General features: G+C 37.2%; 1 protein-coding gene across 4 annotated transcripts in view; it reads right to left on the reverse strand.

The window, feature by feature from the left end:
- Positions 1–25,285, reverse strand: part of LOC127848009 (ralA-binding protein 1-like) — a 64,497-nt gene extending 39,212 nt beyond the window's left edge. For 2 of the 4 annotated variants that reach the window (XM_052380284.1, XM_052380287.1), the window contains exons 1-5: positions 25,193–25,284; positions 11,842–11,956; positions 10,277–10,394; positions 1,651–1,735; positions 766–871 (exon numbers count right to left, since the gene is read on the reverse strand). In XM_052380284.1, coding sequence (XP_052236244.1) covers positions 766–871; positions 1,651–1,735; positions 10,277–10,394; positions 11,842–11,869 — 337 coding nt within the window. In that variant the 5' untranslated portion in view covers positions 11,870–11,956; positions 25,193–25,284. Of the gene's footprint in view, positions 1–765; positions 872–1,650; positions 1,736–5,431; positions 5,514–10,276; positions 10,395–11,841; positions 11,957–25,192 lie in introns of those variants that run through there. The other 2 variants (XM_052380285.1, XM_052380286.1) reach the window with 2 other exon arrangements.
- Between the last annotated feature and the right edge of the window lie 81 nt (positions 25,286–25,366).

Consider the following 25,366-nt stretch of genomic DNA (forward strand, 5'->3'; position numbering starts at 1 on the left):
TGAGGCTAGCTATCCTGAATGTGCAATAATATTTGTGAACATGCCAAATTACGTTGACGGATTTACAGGGTTTTGGAAGCTTACACTTAAGTAAAAGTGCTGACATAAATATACCTCCAAAACAATCATGCACATCAGCATTCAAAGTCAACAAATGTATGTTGCAGACTGAATTCAGTTTATATTGAATTTGTTTGTTGCTATTAGAACTGGTGTCTTTAACACAGGTTAACACTTAAAAAAAACAGAAGTTTGTATGATTAAGGCACTTCTGTACTCATATTTCACACTATTTACCCCTATTGGAATTTCATCATGAACATTGCACACTTTTTTTACCCCTTTAGGAATTTCACCACTTATATTTCACACTTTTCACCCCTTTGATCACTTCAGCCCTCACACTTCTTTTTACCCATTTAATTCCCCTTATTATTTTACCTTAGCAAATAAGTTGAAATTTACCCAAATATTCCAAGCAAATGCTCAATGAATATCACTTAATGTATGTGAACATCTCTGATAACAGGTTAAATACTGTTTTAATGTAGCAGAATACAATCAAAACGTGGCAAATTAATCCACTGCACCACTAGTGTAATTTAACTGGAAGCTAAAAAATGGTTTCCAACTGGAATATATTTCCATCAATTTTATACAACATCTGCAAGTTGTTTCATGTGTACAATATTTTTCTTTGGAAGTGAATACATGCATACCCGAATAAAAAAAACATAACAAAAAGCCAAACAGCAAAAAACTAACCTGCAGGGACATCATGCTTTGGGTTTTTCTTGCCTTTAATTTTATGTTTCTTTTCACCCTTTCTTTTCTCTTTCTCCTCCTTTTTGCCATCTTTGTCTTTGTCCTCCTGAGCAAGAAAGAAAGACTCTTAGTATTGACTTGATACAAAATGACATGATTTTGGTAAATCTTGCAAAATTAAATTATTGTTTTATACTTATTGTTGGCTGTTTGCAGTGTTGTATACATTACCTGTGCCTTTGACGACCTAAACACAACAATTCCTGTTCTGAAGTTATTCATTTTCTTAAAGATTCTTGCTTTGAATTACATTAAAGTAAAAGTAAAAAATTAAAGTATCACAAACTTTAAAAACATAAAAAATTATCAGCCCTCAGGCTGCTAAATATATGCCATGCAGAGGTTGCTGGTGGCGTAAGACAAAAGTCCCTTAATACAACATCAAAACAGAGTGAAAATGATCTGGTGAATTCAAAGTGTTGGCATAAGACAAAGGTCGCTTAATTTAAGTGGTCGGATCCACAAGATTGATCGGAGGTGTTTTTTTAATTTAGAGAAAGTTTTGTCCTATTTAGTAACAAGAGATGAGTTTGTCAGAAACACAATGCCCCCTACTGCGCCGCTTTGAAGCCATATATTTGACCTTTGACCTTGAAGGATGACTTTGACCTTTCACCACTCAAAATGTGCAGCTCCATGAGATGCACATGCATGCCTAATATCAAGTTGCTATCTTCAATATTGCAAAAGTTATGACCAAGGTTAAAGTTTTGGGACAGGCAGACACATACAATGACAGACAGGCCAAAAACAATATACCCCTGATCATTCGATCAGAGGGCATAAAAACTCGCTATTAAATGCACTGTGATGCTGTATACTCACTGCACTGTGTCCTTTCACCTTGGAGATGATGTCCTTCCTGGATCCAAACCTGAACGCCTTGCCTTTCTTCATCTTAAATGGTGACCTGCAACAAATACATACATAGCATACTAGTGGTATCATAGTTAACTAATCTACACACCGTTACTAATGGTACTATATTAAACTAATCTACATACTATTGGTATCATATTTAACTAATCAACATACTAATGGTGTCATATTTAACTAATCAACATACTAATGGTGTCATATTTAACTAATCAACATACTAATGGTGTCATATTTAACTAATCAACATACTTGTTCTACTGGTGGCTTATGTATAAATATATGTAGATTAGTTAACTATGACAACATTAGTATGTAGATTTGTTACATTGGACCACCATTATGATGTTGATTAGTTAAATATGACACCATTGGTATAAAGTACTACTGGTGGCATATGTACATACTAATGGCACAATATCAAACTGATCTATCTACTAGCAGAACCATATTTAACTAATCTACACACAAATGGTAAAATATTTAACAACAGGTTAATAAGGGACGTAAACAGATGCCTGAATTCTTTTCCAGATATAAATATGTGATATTCTGATACTATTCTGGTTTACCGCATAGATTGGCAATATGGACCAAATTGGCAGTCATATTCATATATTATTTTAGCAAAGTTCATTAGTAAACAATAAGTAATAGTAACTAAATCTGGAATAAGGGTGCTTTTACCAAAAAACTGGTAACATTTTAGCAACATTACAATATGCAACATAAGCTGAATACTAATACAGGGTCATACCAATATTCATACTTACCAATACAGGGTCATACCAATATTCATACTAACCAAAACAGGGTCATACCAATATTCATACTAACCAATACAGGGTCATACCAATATTCATACTAACCAATACAGGGTCATACCAATATTCATACTAACCAAAACAGGGTCATACCAATATTCAAACTAACCAATACAGGGTCATACCAATATTCATAACAGTGTCATACCAATATTCAGACTAACCAATACACGGTCATACCAATATTCACACTAACCAATACAGGGTCATACCAATATTCATACTAACCAAAACAGGGTCATACCAATATTCATACTAACCAATACAGGGTCATACCAATATTCATAATAACCAATACAGGGTCATACCAATATTCATACTTACCAATACAGGGTCATACCAATATCCATACTAACCAACACAGGGTCATACCAATATTCATAACAGTGTCATACCAATATTCAGACTAACCAATACACGGTCATACCAATATTCACACTAACCAATACTGGGTCATACCAATATTCATACTAACCAATACACGGTCATACCAATATTCATACTAACCAATACAGGGTCATACCGATATTCATACTAACTAATACAGGGTCATATCAACATTCATACTTACCAATACAGGGTCATACCTATAGTCATACTAACCAACACAGGGTCATACCAATATTCATACTAAATGCCAATACAGGGTCATACCAATATTCATACTACCGGTAAATGCACACAAAAACCACCAAACTTCACATGTATATGACAACAATTTTTCGATAATCTCATTCAGCTTAGTGTCAAATCAAACAAGGACAGGCTGCGTTGACAGAAGAATACAAAATTAAGTGTTTCAGTGTTTTATATAATAGTAAAAACAAGACTATTGCCAAGCCATGATGTCCCCTACCGGTGAAACTCCACTATTTTCAGATTTTTTTATATACCGTATATTTGTTGCCATAGCAACAAGAATTCTTGAAGTAGGAACAAAATAAAATGACGTGCGTTAGTCCCCTCTGGTTTCACCGATACGGGACAATTCAATGTGTTTGGAAAATATGGAAAAACTAAATCCTGTGTAATTTATTGTATTTTAATGTACAGAACATAGTGGCACTAAATCAAATTATTTGGATGCAGTCTTTGTCACAAATTGTAAAGTTGTACTTTTCAAAGAAACGTATGGACACTGTAAAGATTATTTCTGAGGTGAATTAGTTTCTTTGTTGGCAGATAAAGAAAGTAAATTCCCAATCAATGACCCAGTTTTTGACCCAGAAAGGCCCATGTTTTAACTTGGCCTTCAGATCATCTCCATAAAACTTCTGACCAAGTTTGCAAACTTGGTCAGAAGTTTTATGGAGATGATCTTGGTGAAGATCGGATTGAAACTACTTGAATTAGAGAGTGGACACCATGCTGAATGTTAAAAAACGCACTGAGTGACCCCGTGACCTAGTTTTAGGCCTGGAATGGCCCATTTTCAAACTTGTCCTAGAGATCATTTAGATAAAACTTGTGACCAAGTATGGTGAGGATCGGATGAAAACTACTTGAATTAGAGAGCGGACAACATGTTGAGGTTTAAAACGCACTAAGATACTCCGTGACCTAGTTTTTGACCCGGCATGACCCATATTCAAACTTGATCTAGACATCATCTAGATACAACTTCTGACCAAGTTTGGTGAAGATTGGATGAAAACTACTTGAATTAGAGAGCGGACAACATTGTGATGTTTAAAATGCACTAAGTGACCCCGTGACCTTGTTTTTGACCCGGCATGACCCATATTCAAACTTGCCCTAGACATTATCAAGATACAACTTCTGACAAAGTGTGGTGAAGATTGGATAGAAACTACTTGAATTAGAGAGCTGACAACATGGTGAGGTTTAAAACACACGAAGAGACCCCGTGACCTAGTTTTTGACCCAGGATGGCCCATGTTCTAACTTGACCTACACATCATCTAGTTACAACTTCTGACCAAGTGTGGTGTAGATCGGATTTAAACTTCTTGAATAACAGAGAGGACACCATGCTGAATGTTAAAAAACGCACTTAGTGACCCAGTGACCTAGTTTTTGACCCGGCAAGACCCATGTTCGAACTTGGCCTTAAGATCATCTAGATACAACTTCTGACCAAGTTTGGTGAAGATCGGATGAAAACTACTTGAATTAGAGAGCGGACAACAGGCTGAATGTTTAAAACGCACTAAGTGACCCCGTGACCTAGTTTTTGACCTGGCAAGGCCCATGTTTGAACTTGGCCTAGACATCATGTAGATACAACTTCTTACCAAGTTTGGTGAAGATCGGATGAAAACTACTTGAATTAGAGAGCGGACACTTAATACGGACCGACAGACAGACTGACCTACCGACCGACAGACAAGTTCAGTCCTATATACCCACTTACACTTCGTTTGTGGGGGTATAAAAATACATAATTTGAACTATGTGATACAATAAATAGAACATAGGTTAAGTGTCTTTGTGCACTTATTTTGATCAAACTTGTTACAGAAAGGCTTAAACAGTTATGCAATGCTTTCTTAAATCAACTCGTCCGAGAAATTCAAGTACACAGTGCAACATGTACTAAACTTATAATCTCTATATCCTGTATACATTCAATTTGCATTTTATTTGCAACTTAGACCAACTGAGACAAAGTCTTTGAATTTTTACGATGTTTCTTCATACTTTTTTGGAGGGGACATAATTCAGTTATTGTTTAAAAAATGCTTTTTTTCACAAATAAAATCAGTCTGTTTTGGCAATACGCTTTTTCCTAATCATTCTATAACTTGGTAAGCAGCTCATCTACTTATTCAATTACAGTGAATTCCATAAATCAAGTCATGATAAATAACCATTTATCACCTATTATTAAAAGTTCCTAATACATAATTATATATCTACAAGCTTACTAAATGAACAAAGTGTACCTTTATCAAAGAAAGTACAAGTGAATCTCCTTATAACATAAATCTCTGAACATGTTTATCAACCACATTTGTATAACAAGAGGGACATCATGGCCCTGAAACGCTCTCCTGTTTTCACGGTACACCAGCTGTTGAAGACTTGACACAGTGATATATGGACTCCACTTTACCCAGACTTACACATGGCCTTGGTATTGTCAAGACTCGACACAGTGATATATCCACTTTACCCAGACTTACACATGGCCTTGGTATTGTCAAGACTTGACACAGTGATATATCCACTTTACCCAGACTTACACATGGCCTTGGTATTGTCAAGACTCGATACAGTGATATATCCACTTTACCCAGACTTACACATGGCCTTGGTATTGTCAAGATAAACATTTCTGACCAAGTTTAATCAGAATTCAGTCAAAAAGATAGTAGCTAGAGCGGATACATTTGAAAGGTTTTTGTATGATTTGACATCATTTTTGGAGACATCTGAACCTGATTCTTCCTCAACATAGATATCGTCCAGATACACATTTTGACCCAGTTTCATCAAGCTTGGATGAAACATGTGGCCTCTAGAGTTGAAATGACGTAAAAGTATGTCAGACAACACACAACGAACACTGGACATAGAGTGACAACAACAGCACACCATCTGAGTGACAACAACAGCACACCATCTGAGTGACAACAACAGCACACCATCTTAGTGACAACAACAGCACACCATCTTAGTGACAACAACAGCACACCATCTGAGTGACAACAACAGAACACCATCTGAGTGACAACAACAGAACACCATCTGAGTGACAACAACAGCACACCATCTGAGTGACAACAACAGCACACCATCTGAGTGACAACAACAGCACACCATCTGAGTGACAACAACAGCACACCTCTGAGTGACAACAACAGCACACCATCTGAGTGATAACAACAGCACACCTCTGAGTGACAACAACAGCACACCATCTGAGTGACATCAACAGCACACTATCTGAGTGATAACAACAGCACACCATCTGAGTGACAACAACAGCACACCATCTGAGTGACAACAACAGCACACCATCTGAGTGACAACAACAGCACACCATCTGAGTGACAACAACAGCACACCATCTGAGTGACAACAACAGCACACCATCTGAGTGACAACAACAGTACACTATCTGAGTGACAACAACAGCACACCATCTGAGTGACAACAACAGCACACCATCTGAGTGACAACAACAGCACACCATCTGAGTGACAACAACAGCACACCATCTGAGTGACAACAACAGCACACCATCTGAGTGACATCAACAGCACACCATCTGAGTGACAACAACAGCACACCTTTGAGTGACAACAACAGCACACCATCTGAGTGACAACAACAGCACACCTCTGAGTGACAACAACAGCACACCATCTGTGTGACAACAACAGCACACCATCTGAGTGACAACACCAGCACACCATCTGAGTGACAACAACAGTACACCATCTGAGTGACAACAACAGCACACCATCTGAGTGACAACAACAGCACACCATCTGAGTGACAACAACAGCACACCATCTGAGTGACAACAACAGCACACCATCTGAGTGACAACAACAGCACACCATCTGAGTGACAACAACAGCACACCATCTGAGTGACAACAACAGCACACCATCTGAGTGACAACAACAGCACACCATCTGAGTGACAACAACAGCACACCATCTGAGTGACAACAACAGCACACCATCTGAGTGACAACAACAGAACACCTCTGAGTGACAACAACAGCACACCATCTGAGTGACAACAACAGCACACCATCTGAGTGACAACAACAGCACACCATCTGAGTGACAACAACAGCACACCATCTGAGTGACAACAACAGCACACCATCTGAGTGACAACAACTGCACACCATCTGAGTGACAACAACAGAACACCTCTGAGTGACAACAACAGCACACCATCTGAGTGACAACAACAGCACACCATCTGAGTGACAACAACAGCACACCATCTGAGTGATAACAACAGCACACCATCTGAGTGACAACAACAGAACACCTCTGAGTGACAACAACAGCACACCATCTGAGTGACAACAACTGCACACCATCTGAGTGACAACAACAGCACACCTCTGAGTGACAACAACAGCACACCATCTGAGTGACAACAACAGCACACCTCTGAGTGACAACAACAGCACACCATCTGTGTGACAACAACAGCACATCATCTGAGTGACAACAACAGCACACCATCTGTGTGACAACAACAGCACAACATCAGCACTTTGTGATCAGGCGAGCTCATAATCATCAATCAATGTCAACTTTAAAAACCTGCTACACTGAAGTGGACATTTATCAACCCTATGATCATATCAGCTTAATCGTTGTTACAGATACAGTATTATAATACATGTATATATAGATATAGTACAGACCTAAGAGCTTCACTGTTTCCTGTTTGATCTATGTATGTATGTGAAGTACTGGTAGCGCGGATGGTATTGGGGAACATAAGAGCCTCATTATGCGAAAACAGGGCTTAATGCATGTGCACACATTTTCATTTCTGATGAGCCTCTGCAGTCTGCACAGGCTAATCAGGGACAAAACTTTCTGACTGGGATATCGCTAAGGAGATACTTTTTTCAAAAAAAATAATACCATAATTGAAAGTGTGCTCACTGATTAGCCGTTGCAGACTGCACAGGCTAATCTGGGACGACTCTACGCACATGCATTCAGCCACTTCTTTCTAAGAACCTCATAAGTGTTTTAAAGATCAATGCCAACATCTGCATAGCAAACATGCTCTTTGCAGTGTCAAAACTATTTACAGCTAGGTATTGTTCATTTAAGTTACAGGATTTTGCAATATGTTGTACATAAAGCAAGTGTCATATCAAAATAATGTCACAGGTTCATTTTCTCATCTAACAAAATACAATTATACTTAACCAACCAGATTTTGATATTTAATAGTATTGTTTTTGTAAATGTGTCTTTATGGATGTGCTTTTGTTTATACATTATAAAATGTATACATGCATTGTGCATTAAAAAGTAATTGCTTCATTTCCTGCATTTCCTGGACATTAATACCGCCACAACAACCTTTGACCACAACAACCTTTGACCACTTCAACCCTTGGCTACTACAACCTTTGGCCACAACAACCCTTGGCCACTACAACCCTTGGCCACTACAACCCTTGGCCACTACAGCCCTTGGCCACTACAGCCCTTGGCCACTACAACCTTTGGCCACTACAACCCTTGGCCACAACAACCCTTGGCCACAACAACCCTTGGCCACTACAACCCTTGGCCACAACAACCCTTGGCCACAACCCTTGGCCACTACAACTTTTGGCCACTACAACCCTTGGCCCCAACAACCCTTGGCCACTACAACCCTTGGCCACTACAACCCTTGGCCCCAACAGCCCTTGGCCACTACAACCCTTGGCTATATTGCGGGTAAATCATCTGATAAAATGTATTTCCTGTGATAGTTCTATGACCGAAAGTCATGATTGAACTGAAAACAACAATCATGCGTCAGTCATTTCGAGACGCAATTATCGGCTGCATTCATAATGACGAAGCATGTGCGCGTGACGAAGTCAATAAATCTTTATAGCTGATAAGATGTTAAAAACAACACTTAGCTGGCAAGTGTTGTTATAAGAAGGCAATAAAAGGATTAGTGATTGTCTATTCAGGAAAAATGTACACTGAATTGCAACTTTTATAACAAGCTAAATATTTTTAACAAGATTTTGGCTTCTTTTTCTTTGAATTAGAAAGATACAGTTATACCCTACTGTCTGTTTATGACAGCGAATACGCTTTTATAATTGTTCGAACGTGACGTCAATGACACGCGACAATCATTATTTAAAAGTTCAAATAAATGAAATACGAACTGAAGGTTTTACTAAATGAACGTACTATCGGTTTAAACAGCAAATCCGCTTTTTAGACTTGTTATGAATGAACTAGATGCATGAGTAAATAATGATACTAGCATTGATAAAGTCATTGATGTAGTTTAACAATATGAAATTAAACCATTTTAGAAGATATTATTCTGTATTATTCAATGTAAGTTAATTATATTAAAATGCATAGTAATCGGCCATGAGCTTTTGTTTCACACTGTATGCAAATGACTGGGTGATGTAACGACGTAGCAATACTACCAACTGACCAACCATCTAAAAATTGTGGGCCGAAAACAACGGTCACCTGTGAACAATGGTCACTTTGGTCATTTCCCTTGACTGACCGCTGTTTTTAGGTTTGACTGTAGATACAAATATATCCAAAAAACAATGTGGTTCAAATAAAAGTAGGATAAAGTGATTGAAGAACAGAAAATGAAAGTGCATATCATAATATAATTGTCATAAGCATTGGATAAAAGTTTTCATTGAGGAAAGCTTGTTGTTAATTATTTTGTATGATGACCCCTATTTAATTTTAAATAGCATCATCAATATAATCTACACTTTCAGGTTAAAGCAATATTTTGATTACTTGAATAGCGAGCATCATTTAATTATGTTTATTTTAGTTTATTTATTTATTTCTGGCTCAATTTTATTTATCAACTTTGAGATTTAGTATGGACAACATCATGTTCAGTTGAAGTCGCCCGATTTGATTCTTTTCTGATATGACAAATTGGCCTGTTGCAGATATGATCATGTTGGCCTGGTAGATATGATCAAGTAGGCCTGGTGAATATGAATAGCAGTTTGGAGGTGACCTCAATGTGTTCGTATTTATAGTAACGATATGACATACACTGAAGGTGCTTACTTGTTGTCCTCTGCCAGGACAGGTTCCTCATCGGAGGCATTGGCATCAAACATCACATATCCCTTGCCCTTGTCCTTCTTGCCATCCTTCTTTTTGCCCGCCTCCTTGCCCGACAGACCTGGAAGAAACATGACAGACATAGGAAAAAATGGGACAGGAACAGAGGAGACATGAAGAGTTGGGAAAACATGGGACAGAAATAGAGGAGACATGACAGACTGGGGAAAATATGGGACTGGAATGGTGGAGACATGACAGACTGGGGACAAAAATAGAGGAGACATTTCAGAGTTGGGAAAACATGGGACAGGAATAGAGGAGACATGACAGACTGGGAAAAATATGGGACTGGAATGGTGAAGACATGACAGACTTGGAAAAACATGGGACAGAAATGGAGGGAACATAATAGACTTGGGAAAATATGGGACAGGAATGAAGTAGACAAAACAGACTTGGGAAAACATAGGGACAGAAATGGAGTAGACAAGACAAATTTGGGTAAACATGGGACAGGAATAGAGGAGACATGACAAACTTGGGAAAACATGGGACAGGAATAGAGGAGACATGACAAACTTGGGAACACATGGGGCAGAAATGGAGGGAACATAATAGACTTGGGAAAACATTAGACAGGGATGGAGTAGACAAGACAAACTTTGGAAAACATGGGACAGGAATAGAGGAGACATGACAAACTTGGGAAAACATGGGACAGAAATGGAGGGAACATAATAGTCTTGGGTAAACATAGGGACAGGAATGAAGTAGACAAAACAGACTTGGGAAAACATGGGACAGAAATGGAGGAGACATGACAGACTTGGGAAAACATGGGACAGGAAATGGACTACACTTGACAAACATGGGAAAACATGGGACATGAAAGTGTCACTGATATCACAACAGTGAGCAAATGTCTATTTTAATTTTGAACCTATTTATTTCAGATTGATTGCATCAAAGTCCCAGGGCTTATTGATGTTGCACTTTTGAGTCTACACTACACCCTCACATCTCTCTTGTGTAGAACTAGAACTTGATGTTATTCAAGACCTTCTGAACTCTGCTAGTCAGTATCAATCCCTGGCCGTCCTGAGGCGTCATGTTGACACCATAAACTTACAACTGCACCATTGTTGCCTTTTTATTTGAGAAGCAATTAAGTAGTGATAAAAATGTCTATGATGTGGTTTAATATTAAACAAATTATAAATAAGAAAAGCAGAATTAAAAGCAAAATAGAGTAAAGTTTGAATGGACATGATCAAAGTTAGCAATACTTTAACAAATGTACTTGTTTACAAAATTTAATCGAAAAAAAGGATTAAACATATTGGTTGTTTATCTATATAAAATAAACTAGCATTTACAAATAATTTCATGAAATCATGCAGATCTTTACATGTCTGTATTGGGGCAAAAGATGTGCCTTGCAATAGGCCCATGTCAACAATGAGGGACACATCATGTCAACTGTAATGCTAGGTCAGCAGTTCAAACTAGTGCTCACTTCCAAGTGATTTCCCCAGCGTACCCTGGAAGTGATTTCCCCAGCTTACCCTGGAAGTTTTTCTCAGTGTCACTCATTGCCTGGACTGGTCAGGTGGCTGGTGCTGCTCACATGGACAGAGAGAACCAGACAGGAAAGGGTCACAGCCCTGAAGGGACCACAATCTGGGAATGAAAAATACATCACACAAAAAAATCAGTGAAAGAAATAACTGACTGAACAGATTTATTAGTCTTAACCCTTTCCCACTCAAACACAAAAGTGAAAATGGTGATGTGCAAACTGCATAAAACCACAAAAGCCTGCACGTAACTTGCAGTCTCTTCAGGTTTTATGCTGTTTGCTGCTCATCAGTATCTAAGGGTTGGAATTGGAGCCTTTAAAACTTGGATCTAGTAAGAAAAGCCTTTAACTAAATTTAACTTTCTGAGTGACGTCAAATGCATGAAAACACGTATCTGAGTGGTAAAGGGTTAAAGCACCATTCAAATGTCGTAAGATGATCTATAAACTTGTGTTTGTTTATAATGATATGAAAGCCTTTTATAAAGGATTAAATATTAACAGTAATGTATAATGAGCACTGGATGAAGAATGAAACTGGTTTTAATCTCACATAAAAATATTTCCAATCTTGTGTATCATGTAATTTATCTCCTATCAAATATTCCAAACCTTGTGCTGGATGTAGTAGACCTCATAGAAAAATATAGCAAATCTTATGAAGGATGTGGTAAAATCATATCAAACAAGGGACAAAATTGTCACAAAACAAGGTTTTCAATTTAAAAAAAAAGTCTGATAAAGAGAGACAATTCAAAATGTGCATTGTTACCCCCCTTGTTTCAAATTAAATCTATTTTTACTCGTGGCGACCTTGATTGCAATTTGAAAAAAAAATCTGATAAAGGGACACAACTCAAATTGTGCATTGTTACTGATTGTTCATCATAGTTACCCTCTTGTTTCAAAATTAATCTATTTTTAGTCGTGGCAACCTTGACCTTGGAGGTATCGACGTAATTCTTTAGCGCAACGCACCGTCCAATAATGGTGAACAAATGTGCCAAATAATTTTAAAATCTGACAATTAATGACATAGTTATGGCCTGGACAAGCTCATTTATGGCCATTTTTTACCTTTGAACTCAAAGTATGACCTTTACCTTGGAGATATAGACGTAATTCTTTCCCGCGACATACCATCCAATGATGGTGAACAAATGTGCCAAATGATTTTAAAATCTGACAATGAACGACATAGTTATGGCCCGGACAACCTTGTTCCGCCCGCCCGCATTCGCCAATCTATTAACCAGTTTTTTCGTTCGGAAAACCTGGTTAAATATTTCCAATCTTGTGCAAGATGCAGTAAATCCCATATCACAATATTCGTTATCTCATGGGGTAAATCTCATATCAAAGTTTTGCCCACATTGTTTAGGATATGGTAAATTTTATATCAAAGTATTGACAATCTCGTGTATTATGTGGTAATTCTCATATCCAAGTATTCCCAATCTTGTGTAGAATGTAAATTTTGTGGTAAATTTCATATCCAAGGCTTTTTTTGACAGCAATTGAGAATTTTTTAGTTTTTTTTCCAAATTGGGAAAGTGGCGTTTTCTGGTTCTTTATAAAGGAGGCAAAATTTCATTGACATATATGCAGAAAACACACGTATGCCCGGCAATTTTCCTCTCCACTTTAGGAATGGTGCCGATACCATCCACATTGGAAAAATTAGTGGTGTTTTCATCCAAATAAAACATGTACAAATAATCAGGACAGTTGCATATGACAAAGTGGTGAATGAATTCCTGCAAAATCCTGTTTCATCAATACCATGGGGTTTTCCAGCCATTTTGGGAAAAGGAGTCTGGTCAACTTGGGATTTTTTAATTGATGAAAGTGGCAAATTTGGGAAATTTTTATCGACAAAAAGGACCAAATTGGGATTTTTTTATCAGCAAATATTGGCACAACAGGGGTTTTCCTGGCCATTTTGGATAAAAATCATATAAATTAGGGTTATATATTTTTTAGGTTGCTTAAAAAATAAAAATGAGATATAGAGTCTAATAGTCATAGTTAATAAGACACTATTTTTTTTGGAAATTGGGAATTTTTTCATAATTTTGGTTTGGGATAGGGTCCGTTTTCTTTGGGATCGAGTCCGTTTTACGGCCTTTTTTACATAGCAGAAAACCCCCTGAATACTTAACAAAGGGTTTATTTAACCAAGCACTCTTTTAACTGAAGCCGTGCTTGAAAGTATCAAATATCTACATCAGGGCTCTTGAGCCTCATGTTCTGCAGGATAACCTGCCTCTGAATGAACCGTAGGATAACCTGCTTCTGAATGAACCGTAGGATAACCTGCCTCTGAATAAACCGTAGGATAACCTGCCTCTGAATGAACCGTAGCATAACCTGCTTCTGAATGAACCGTAGGATAACCTGCTTCTGAATGAACCGTAGGATAACCTGCTTCTGAATGAACCGTAGGATAACCTGCCTCTGAATGAACCGTAGGATAACCTGCTTCTGAATGAACCGTAGGATAACCTGCTTCTGAATGAACCGTAGGATAACCTGCTTCTGAATGAACCGTAGGATAACCTGCTTCTGAATGAACCGTAGGATAACCTGCCTCTGAATGAACCGTAGGATAACCTGCTTCTGAATGAACCGTAGGATAACCTGCTTCTGAATGAACCGTAGGATAACCTGCCTCTGAATGAACCGTAGGATAACCTGCCTCTGAATGAACCGTAGGATAACCTGCCTCTGAATGAACCGTTAGTCAATATAAATTGCCGCCTTAAAGTCTTTTGATTATTTTTGCTTTGGCAGACTCTTGGCGTCAATAGTCCACTCTATCTTTTTAATAGTGAGAGTTCCGACACGAATTTCGGTCGCATCACTCCTGAATTTAAATACACACATATTTGTGACTATTATGAAAGAACGTTGCCTAAATAGTATATATTGAGCAAAATATATCGAAATTTACCTGTCAATAAACTATATTTCGAGTTTGTTTCATCCAATATAAATCCTTGTACATGTGTATAGTAGAGGTTCATGTTATCTCCCTTGGTGGAGGTTAAATTCAACTATGTTTGTAACTGAGTTCAAACAAAACAGTGTGCAATATGCACAAAACAGTAAGAAATGAAATTGGAAATAATAGTCATAAGAAGAAGAAGAAGCAAAAGAATAATTATAACTATTATAACTCAAAATATATGAATCGACGGTAACGAAATACCCCAAAAGTAAAAGGTACGAAATAGCTATGGTACGAAATAGGAACAACAACAACAATGCCAAAATGGTTGCCTTTGAGAAAATGGTCGTTCAATGTCTATGATTTCAAATGATATTCAGGTAATTTTTGTGATCTTAGTTCATATTTGTCAAACAACGGGTATATTTTAGATATATACACTTGTAAATACTGTAATTCCCACAATAGTATTGTATTTATTTTTCGTTATGGTTTTTACAGACCGGAGTTTCAGCGTTCAGATTTATTCTGAACGCGAATTATTTCAGTTAAATGAACCGTAGGATAACCTGCCTCTGAATAAACCGTAGGATAACCTGCCTCTGAATAAACCGGAGGATAACCTGCCTCTGAATGAACCGTAGGATAACCTGCCTCTGAATAAACCGGAGGATAACCTGCCTCTGAATGAACCGTGTTTGCATCAGTAGACACAACCATATTGATAACCTGCCTCTGAATGAACCATGTTTGCATCAGTAGACACAACCATATTGATAACCTGCCACTGAATGAACCGTGTTTGCATCAGTAGACACAACCATATTGATAACCTGCCACTGAATGAACCGTGTTTGCATCAGTAGACACAACCATATTGATAACCTGCCTCTCAATGAACCATGTTTGCATCAGTAGACTCAACCATATTGATAACCTGCCTCTGAATGAACCATGTTTGCATCAGTAGACTCAACCATATTGATAACCTGCCTCTGAATGAACCATGTTTGCATCAGTAGACTCAACCATATTGATAACCTGCCTCTGAATGAACCATGTTTGCATAAGTAGACTCAACCATATTGATAACCTGCCTCTGAATGAACCATGTCTGCATCAGTAGACTCAACCATATTGATAACCTGCCTCTGAATGAACCATGTTTGCATCAGTAGACTCAACCATATTGATAACCTGTCTCTGAATGAATCATGTTTGCATCAGTAGACTCAACCATATTGATAACCTGCCTCTGAATGAACCGTGTTTGCATCAGTAGACTCAACCATATTGATAACCTGCCTCTGAATGAACCGTGTTTGCATCAGTAGACTCAACCATATTGATAACCTGCCTCTGAATGAACCATGTTTGCATCAGTAGATTCAACCATATTGATAACCTGCCTCTGAATGAACCATGTTTGCATCAGTAGACTCAACCATATTGATAACCTGCCTCTGAATGAACCATGGCTGCATCAGTAGACTCAACCATATTGATAACCTGCCTCTGAATGAACCATGTTTGCATCAGTAGACTCAACCATATTGATAACCTGCCTCTGAATGAACCATGTTTGCATCAGTACACTCAACCATATTGATAACCTGCCTTTGAATGAACCATGTTTGCATCAGTAGACTCAACCATATTGATAAAACTTTGCTATAAACAACATCTGACAACTACCCACTGGACTCAATATTTGATTCATAATCCCCAATTTTAGAAGTCAGAATTGTAGAAATATGCAATTGATAATCAGTACCCAAAATTTGTTTGGCTGCTTTCATTTTACACTGAAATTGGTGACATACTACTGAATGAGTCCTATAAGAGTATTTTATATGGCTCCATGGCACTGAAGATGCGAACGATTGGGAATCAGTTATGCATGAATAATCCAGTGTCACTTTCAATGGATAGTTTCAGTGGTTTTGTGGCGTTGCTATACCTACCACACTAATCAGTCCTCCAAGAAATAAACATGGCCAATTACTAAGGAGACTGATGATGTCAACCCGATGTAAAACTCTTGGAAATTGTGCAGTTCATGCTTAATATTGTCAAAACATTAATTTTGACAAGTAAAGCCAATTAACAAATAATTATTTATTTAATTCCCAAAACCTGTAATAGTTTTGTTGCATTCTCTAATGACCATAACTAAATTTGTAATCCCAAACACGCTTTTAAATGTTAATTGTAACACCATGTTACATGTATCTAATTCTAGCTTCAAATAAAAAGTGCACAAGTAATGTATATTTTGGGTTTTTCTGTTAATTCTTTTTTCCGATAAAAAGAGAACGAAAAATATGCTGCTTATGTAAAACGTCACGCTACCGCATGGAAGTGTGGGCGTATTGATTTTTGTATAAAAACTAAGTAGCGTATAGACAAATGAAATATTTTAATTTTGGTTAAAACTTTCAATGTTTGTTGTAACTAAACTATTATGATTTTGACTAAACATTTGCTTAAAACTAATTTAAAATCAATCATGTTGTATCTTAATTGTTAAGGTTTTTTCGATGATTCAGTTATTGTACTGTACCGGTATACATTTCTGAGTAAACAGAAAATCTGACAAAACTGTTGGGTGTTGTAAAAACACACATAGCAGATGTATACTGACCTATTGTGTACACTGTGATGTTTTGACAAAAGGGATTCACATGTGGGTTTGCAACTTTTCGCCAATTTTTTCTGGTCTGGTGATATTTTTGTAAATTGGAAATTTGTTATTTTTTAATTGGGAAAAATGGTCTCCTTTGGGAATGGTGCCATTTTATGGTACATGTGTACCAGCTTTATGTAGAGGAAAAGAACGCTGATGCCATTATAGTGAGCAGACTTAAAACAAGAATATCAGTGAAACTGTTGGATGCTCCCCGATGATGCACTTTGTCAATCTATGTGTTAATAACCACCTAAAAAATCTTTTATTAGCCTCGGTGACCTTGACCCCAGTGACCTCAAACCTCATCAAAAGGTAGAGGCCCATTCAAGGTACCTACATGCCAAATATGAAAGAGATCGGTAAAGTATTGAAGGTGCTATGAGAAACTGTTACAAAAGCGTGACGGAAAATATATTAATAGCCTCAGTGACATTGAGCCCAGTGACCTCACACCTCATCAAAAGGTAGAGGTTCATGCAAGGTACATGTACCTACATGGCAAATATGTAAGAGATCGGTAAAGTTTTGAAGGCCCTATGAGAAACTGTATGAAAGGCGTGATGGAAAATCTATTATTAGCCTTGGTGACCTTGAGCCCAGCGACCTCAAACCTCATAAAAAGGTAGAGGTCCATGGAAGATACCTACATGCCAAATATGAAAGAGATCGGTAAAGTAACAAAAGCATGACAGAAAATCTATTATTAGCCTCGGTGACCTTGACCCCAGTGACCTCAAACCTCATCAAAAGGTAGAGGTTCATGCAAGGTGCCAAATATGAAAGAGATCGATAAAGTATTGAAGGTGCTATGAGAAACTGTAACAAAAGCATGACGGAAAAATCTATTATTAGCCTCAGTGACCTTGACCCAAGTGACCTCAAACCTATTCAAAAGGTAGAGGTCCATGCAAGGTACCTACCCGGTACATGTACATGCCGAATATGAAAGAGATCTGTAAAGTATTGAAGGTGGTATGAGAAACTGTAATAAAAGTGTGACGGAAAAATCTATTATTTGCCTCCGTGACCTTGACCCCAGTGACCTCAAACCTCATCAAAAGGTAGAGGTCCATGCAAGGTACCTACCCGGTACATGTACATGCCGAATATGAAAGAGATCTGTAAAGTATTGAAGGTGGTATGAGAAACTGTAATAAAAGTGTGACGGAAAAATCTATTATTTGCCTCCGTGACCTTGACCCCAGTGACCTCAAACCTCATCAAAAGGTAGAGGTCCATGCAAGGTACCTACCCGGTACATGTACATGCCAAATATGAAAGAGATCTGTAAAGTATTGAAGGTGGTATGAGAAACTGTAATAAAAGTGTGACGGAAAAATCTATTATTTGCCTCCATGACCTTGACCCCAGTGACCTCAAACCTCATCAAAAGGTAGAGGTCCATGCAAGGTACCTACATGCCAAATATGAAAGAGATCAGTAAAGTATTGAAGGTACTATGAGAAACTAACAAAAGTGTGACGGAAAAATCTATTATTAGCCTCAATGACCTTGACCATGACCCCAGTGACCTCAAACCTCATCAAAAGGTAGAGGTCCATGCAAGGTACCTACATGCCAAATATGAAAGAGATCGGTAAAGTATTGAAGGTGCTATGAGAAACTGTACCAAAAAAGTGACGGCAGTAAGGAAGTTAGGAAGTATGGAAGAAAGGACAAACTGGCAACTATATGCTCCCCGAAAATTTTCGGGGAGCATAAAAAGAAATTCCTCTTCTTTCAACAAAATAAAAGTGCAATTTCATATAACTTTATGAAGAAAGAATTACTTGCACTACAATTAAGTCAGAAACACTACATTGTATGATGAGCAATATATATCTGGAACATTTGGCAACAAGAGGCTGCAGCTTACATGTATGCAATTATGAATATCTGACAAAATAGACCAGTGACAATTGTAAAGTGGCAGATGATAATTGGCATTGTCTGTTAAGGGGTAATATCACCAGGTAAAAAAAGTTGTTGCCACTGATAATTAGTAAGAGCAAATGTTTGTCCATAGCGATACAATTAATACCTCAATAATGACAATAACTTATATGCATATATTACATTGTAAAATATATACCGGTAATAATCATCATGGTCTACATAAAGTAGCAGAAACTCAATTCTTGTGAGACAAATGTAACAATATAACTTACGTAAGTGTTTATAATAGGAAATATTTATTGTTCAACACTACATTTTTTTTTGTAAATTTCAACCAATTAACTAATGTCAACATTGTTGACATTGTTGACAGTTTGGGTCAGCAAAAATATATGACAATACCAGATACATGCTGAATGCTTCAACCTCCTTACAAAACAAGATCTTAAATTATTGAAATTACAACTGTTAACTGTACAAAAAAAGATATGATGCATGTATATAAACCATAACACACAGCAGAGCTGGGCCGGAGGTCTATAATGCTGGCCCGGAGGTCTGTAATGTTGGGCTGGAGGTGTATAATGCTGGTTGTTATGACAGCAGCAGCAGGTCAATTATAGATGTCGGGCTCAGCTCTGCTGTCTGTTATTGTCTAAATCAAAGGTGCTATGGCAATCAGGTTTTTCACATGTTCAAAAGACACACAATAGATGCCAGGATTTCAGAGCTCCATAAAAACAAATTATGCAAGGTGACCGCTTTGTCATGTTTTACTGTATTTTCAAACAGTAGAATATGACAGATGAACATTAGAATGTTCATAATTATCAATAATGGGACAGATACACATGTAATAAGATGCTGGCAGGACAAAAACTGAATGACACTCAAAAGATTGTGTATGATTTTAACTTTTTTAAATCACTTTAGTTAGTAATAAATGTGAGATAATCATGTTCATTTATTGTACATGAATATCAGGTAAATGATTTGAGTTGACAAACTCATTGTTCCTACTTCAGTCTCCACCTATTCAAAAGATCAACTTTTAGTTTTTGTTTGCAAGTCGCCATGGCAAGAGCTTATTTATTACCATGACATGCTTTTTGATTTTCTGATTTAAATTTCAATTAAGAAAATGGTTGATTAGCAACCTTACATAAAAAAAAGTAAAATAAGGCTAAATAATGTATTAATTATTTAACAAGAGGGCAAGGATGACCCTAGTTCGCTCACCTGAGAGGAGTCGGTTGATTCAATCTTTACCAAACGTCAAACTTGACCTAGATATTGTCCAGACAAACATCCTGGTCAAGTTTCATCATTATTGAACCAAAACTCTGGCGTATGGAGTGTTCTTGTTTTTGTAAGATTTGACCTGGTGACCTATATTTTGAGTTGATTCCCCTTACCAAACATCAAACTTTGCTTATAATAATAAATATTATGACCAAGATTTATAAAATCTGAAACAAAATTGTGACCTCTAATTTGTGTTTACAAGGATTTTGTGTAATATAATGAAAATTTGGACAATCAAGGGCAATAATTATGGCATTAATTATGTGAATGTGCTCATTATCAAACTTGACTGAGATCTTTCAGCAACTTTGATAAAGAATGCTTGAGAAATGTGAATGCTAGAGTGTTTACAAACCAAATGTGGACTGGCTGAGGGCGGACAAAGACCAATCCTAAAACAGGTGAGCTAAAAAGTGTGTTTCACAGATCTGAGCCATTTTCCAATTTTTCAGAGAAATCAATAAAACCAATGTATTTACTAAGTTTCACGATGATTAGGCAAAAAATGTGACTTCTATAGTGTTCGATCACAAGGTTTCTCTCAAGTCACATAAGAAAAACTGACCCACCCACATTGGCAGCCATGTTTTTTGACCAATCGGTACCATTTGAGAACTCATCTGAGATATATATAAAACCAATATTTTCACCAAGTTTCATGACGATTAAGCAAAAAATGTGACTTCTAGAGTGTTCACAAGCTTTTTTACTATATAAATATCAGAAAACTGCCCCCCTGGCAGCCATGTTATTCAACTGACCAGAACCATTTTCAAACTCAACTCTCATATCAAGGAAACAATATTTTAATGTTCTGAACAAATTTCATGAAAATTGGGCTAAAAATGTGACTTCACATCTTTTCACTATATACATATAGAGAAAAATGCCCCGCCCACTGGCGGCCATGTTTTTTCACCGATCTGGACCATTTTCAAACTCGTCCGAGATATCAATAAAACCAATGTTTGGACCAATTTTCATGATGATTGGGCTAAATTGTGACTTATAGAGTGTTTACAAGGTTTCTCCTTAGCCAAATAAGGAAAACTGCCCCTCCCACTGGCGGCCATGTTTTTCAACGGACCGGAACCACTTTTGAACTCAACCAACATATCATTAAGACAAACATTTTATCAAAGTTACACGAAGATTGGGCATGTAATGTGACTTCTACAGTGTTTACAAGTTTTTTCTTTTTTTGACCTAGTTTACGAACAAATGTGAACGGACGGACGGCTCAGGTGAGCTAAAAATGCACATTATACATGTAGTTAAAACAAGGAACTTATTTATTTAAGTACAATGTGTTTCAAACACAAGAATTTTCCGGTAATAACCATGATTGTTATAGACAATATTCCATGTCAAAAATTAAATCTCCAGTTTGTCTATAAAATCGAATTCAATCAACCTACATTTGTAAAACATTGTACATGTAACAAGCTCAATATCTGTTACTAAATTACCATCAACATCAATTTGTGTATTGTTTGTGGATAACTGCTCAAAACAAAAAGCTGAAAAAAAACGTAATCAAACTGAAAGCCGAAGTTTGGAATTGATGATTCAATCTATCTTACAGAGGTTCCTGAGATAGTTGGTGAGGCACAATTGGTTGATTTAAATTAGACACAAGATCTATCTTGCAGTTTTCCATTGCAAAAACTTATATGGTGTGCTCCCAGATTAATGATATGAATCCAAGTTTCTAACACGTCAACAGCTCACGAAATTGTGTTTTATATCAAGTAAGTTGTTTTAATGTGTGCATTAGTTATATATACGTATTTATTATCTTATTTAATAATGTATGCTAGAAAATATTTAATGTTGCTCATTTTACTTATTTCGGCTAGATTGCACTTTACTGGTACGCACTTGTTTACCACTATCAACAAACAGGGGGTTTTAGGGCGGTAGCCCCCAATACTAAGGAAATATATAGGATAAAAAGGATTATTAGGTGTATCGTTAGGTGTTAGGTGTGAGATGTTAGGTATTAGGTGTTGCAGTGATTCATTTTGTTGTACGTCCTGCGTACCTGACGCACGTTTTTTCTGGGGCACATCATTCTCAAACATGTGCGTCCTCGGGACGCATTGTTTAAAAACTCCAATTGTCAACATCGCCCAAGTTTCCATACCGAGTTCGATTCGTGGAGATAAGCGAAACACATGTCAACACCATTTTGAAAAGTAGAAAGGAAGTCACATTACTACATTCAGAATGTAGTACGCGTATTTTGATTGGTTGAAATACATATATAAATTATCCAATCAGTTATGGCGTTTTATTAAGTTTGTTGGAGGGTTAATTGGCTGTCCCGGATGAGAAACAAAGAAAATGCCACCCAAAAAGGTTTTCAAAATTGATCATAAACAATTTAAATTAACATCTTTCTTAAAAAACACCACTTACAGTGATTTTTTTCCTACTTTGGACGGGTCCGGTAAACGGACCTGTTCCCAATGACCTACAGACCCGTTCCCAAAACGAACCGGACCCATCCCAATTTCCGGAAAAAACACACAAAATATCCCAATCAAAATCAAGTAAACAATCCCCGAAAACGCCAACTTGACGTATTTCGAGACTGTTTTTAACTTGCAGCCGATTTGACTTCTCAATCATTGACTGGTTTAAACATCTAATGTTACATTCGTACATTAAATATGTGTATGTTATTGCGAAATATAAACCAGTCTGAATTTTGTTTACGCTTCATGAGCTACAATAAAAGTATTACAGAAAGAAATCAAAGCCTAGTGAAGTCAAAAGCAAATCATTTTGCCTTTGAAAAACTTTCGGCGTCTGTTTCGTCCACCCATTCCCCACAGTACACTGCAACAAAAATTGTCGAAGATGACAGTAGCCAAATACAGATTGACGACGAACATGACAAAGCTATTCGTACATTCTTGATATATTTATAGCAGATAAAAACAGAGAACTCTGCATGTAACCATTCTGTGTTCCGCTAGCATGTTGTTGTTTGTGCAAGACTGTGAATATTAGTTTATGTTGCTTTCCTGTGTCATTTAAAGCTGACAAAAGTTAAACAAGTCAATAAAATACCATTCTTCAATTGGCACAATTCATCACTTGATTTTTCCCAATTGGAAGACTTCACGACTCATTTTTTCCCAATTTGGTGATTTCACGACGCAAAAAATTCCCAATGGCATAGGTACCGGACCCCTTCCTAATTGGGTGAAAAAAATTACTGCCACTTCCTTGGCCGAAGAACCCAAAACTGACACTCCCAGCGTAGACTACAATGACAATGAATGATGTTTCCAAAGAAATTTCCGATAAAAAAATATTGAAAATTTCAGACGAAGTGGCATGGGCTCTACTCTTGGCTGCGCTATGTTCCCAGTGAGAAAAACGCGGAAGGTCACATGTTTTGTTCAGTGTGTATGAGAGTGAAGTTGTGCAATTTAACCCGAAATGAATTTGTGGAAAAAGCTCTCCCTGTTTGGAGAAAAAACAAGGCGAGAAGGCTATTCACCTTAAATACAGTATGAGTGTTGTTGCACTTAATCTGTATTGAAGGTGTGAATCTTTTAACCAAACGAGAACTTTTCTTTTGTCACACTGTTTGAAAGGGCTAATTTTGACAAAAAATTATAAACATTTGTCATCTAATTTATTAAAACTGTTAAAGTGTTACTAGCCGAACAGGTGATTGGTTAGTTGTGTAAACACGTTGCTTTTACTGTCTTTTAACGAATCCAGTTGCATTTTGTCGGCAACTGCATGGGAACATGTGTGTTCTCAATGAAAACGGTCACGTCCCATGTTCCACAATCTTTCAGCAATAGGCATATAGTGCGTTTAATACCTTGTGTATATATAATACCCATAGAAGGGTTATTTTTTCAAACTGTGTATTTTTGTCCATATTCGTTGTTGAAAAGTCCAACCATTCACTATCGGGAACCTCTGGGGTAAGCTCAGGGGGGGGGGGGTTAAATTTATGATACTGCCTGTGGTTTTACTGTTCGTAAATTAAAAAATTATGATACTGCCTGTGGTTTTACTGTTTGTAAATTAAAAGTAAAACGAATACAGATTTTACTTGCTATAAAACTATTTCTGTTTTAGCTGTAAAATTGAATAAAAGAGCCCCTGGCTAAGGCGTATCATGTTAAGAAGTTTATTTGTAATCTGGGACCGGACCCATTGTTTTCAGTTTGGATGTTTCAAAATATGCGAGTCCCAGGGACTCATTGATGTAGATTTCAAAATGAATCACTGTGTTGTGTACCGGTAAAGTGCAATTATTGTCCCCCATATTGCAGTACCTATTTCAAACTTAGCATGAAAGATGCTGATACCAGTTGCAAATCTCAGCGACAATACGTCCGAATTCCATACAGACCGGACACTATGCTGTTTAATTAAATGAAAATATGCAATAAAGAAGATAATTAAAACAATTATGCATCGTTCAAAATATAATCTAAACATAAAACATATATTAGATTGTACCAACGATATCGTATGAATCCAAATGGAGTTTAATTTTTGTATTAATTGTGGTTGTTGTTGTTTTGTAACTTCTTGGGCTACACTCTACCAAACTCCTGGCGGAGTTGTCGTTCCATGATCAGACATACACAGATCATGACACAGAGCCGTCGCATAATACTCATGTGTGATTGC

The sequence above is a fragment of the Dreissena polymorpha genome, chromosome 10 (genome assembly GCF_020536995.1).
Source record: "Dreissena polymorpha isolate Duluth1 chromosome 10, UMN_Dpol_1.0, whole genome shotgun sequence".
NCBI lineage: Eukaryota > Metazoa > Mollusca > Bivalvia > Myida > Dreissenidae > Dreissena > Dreissena polymorpha.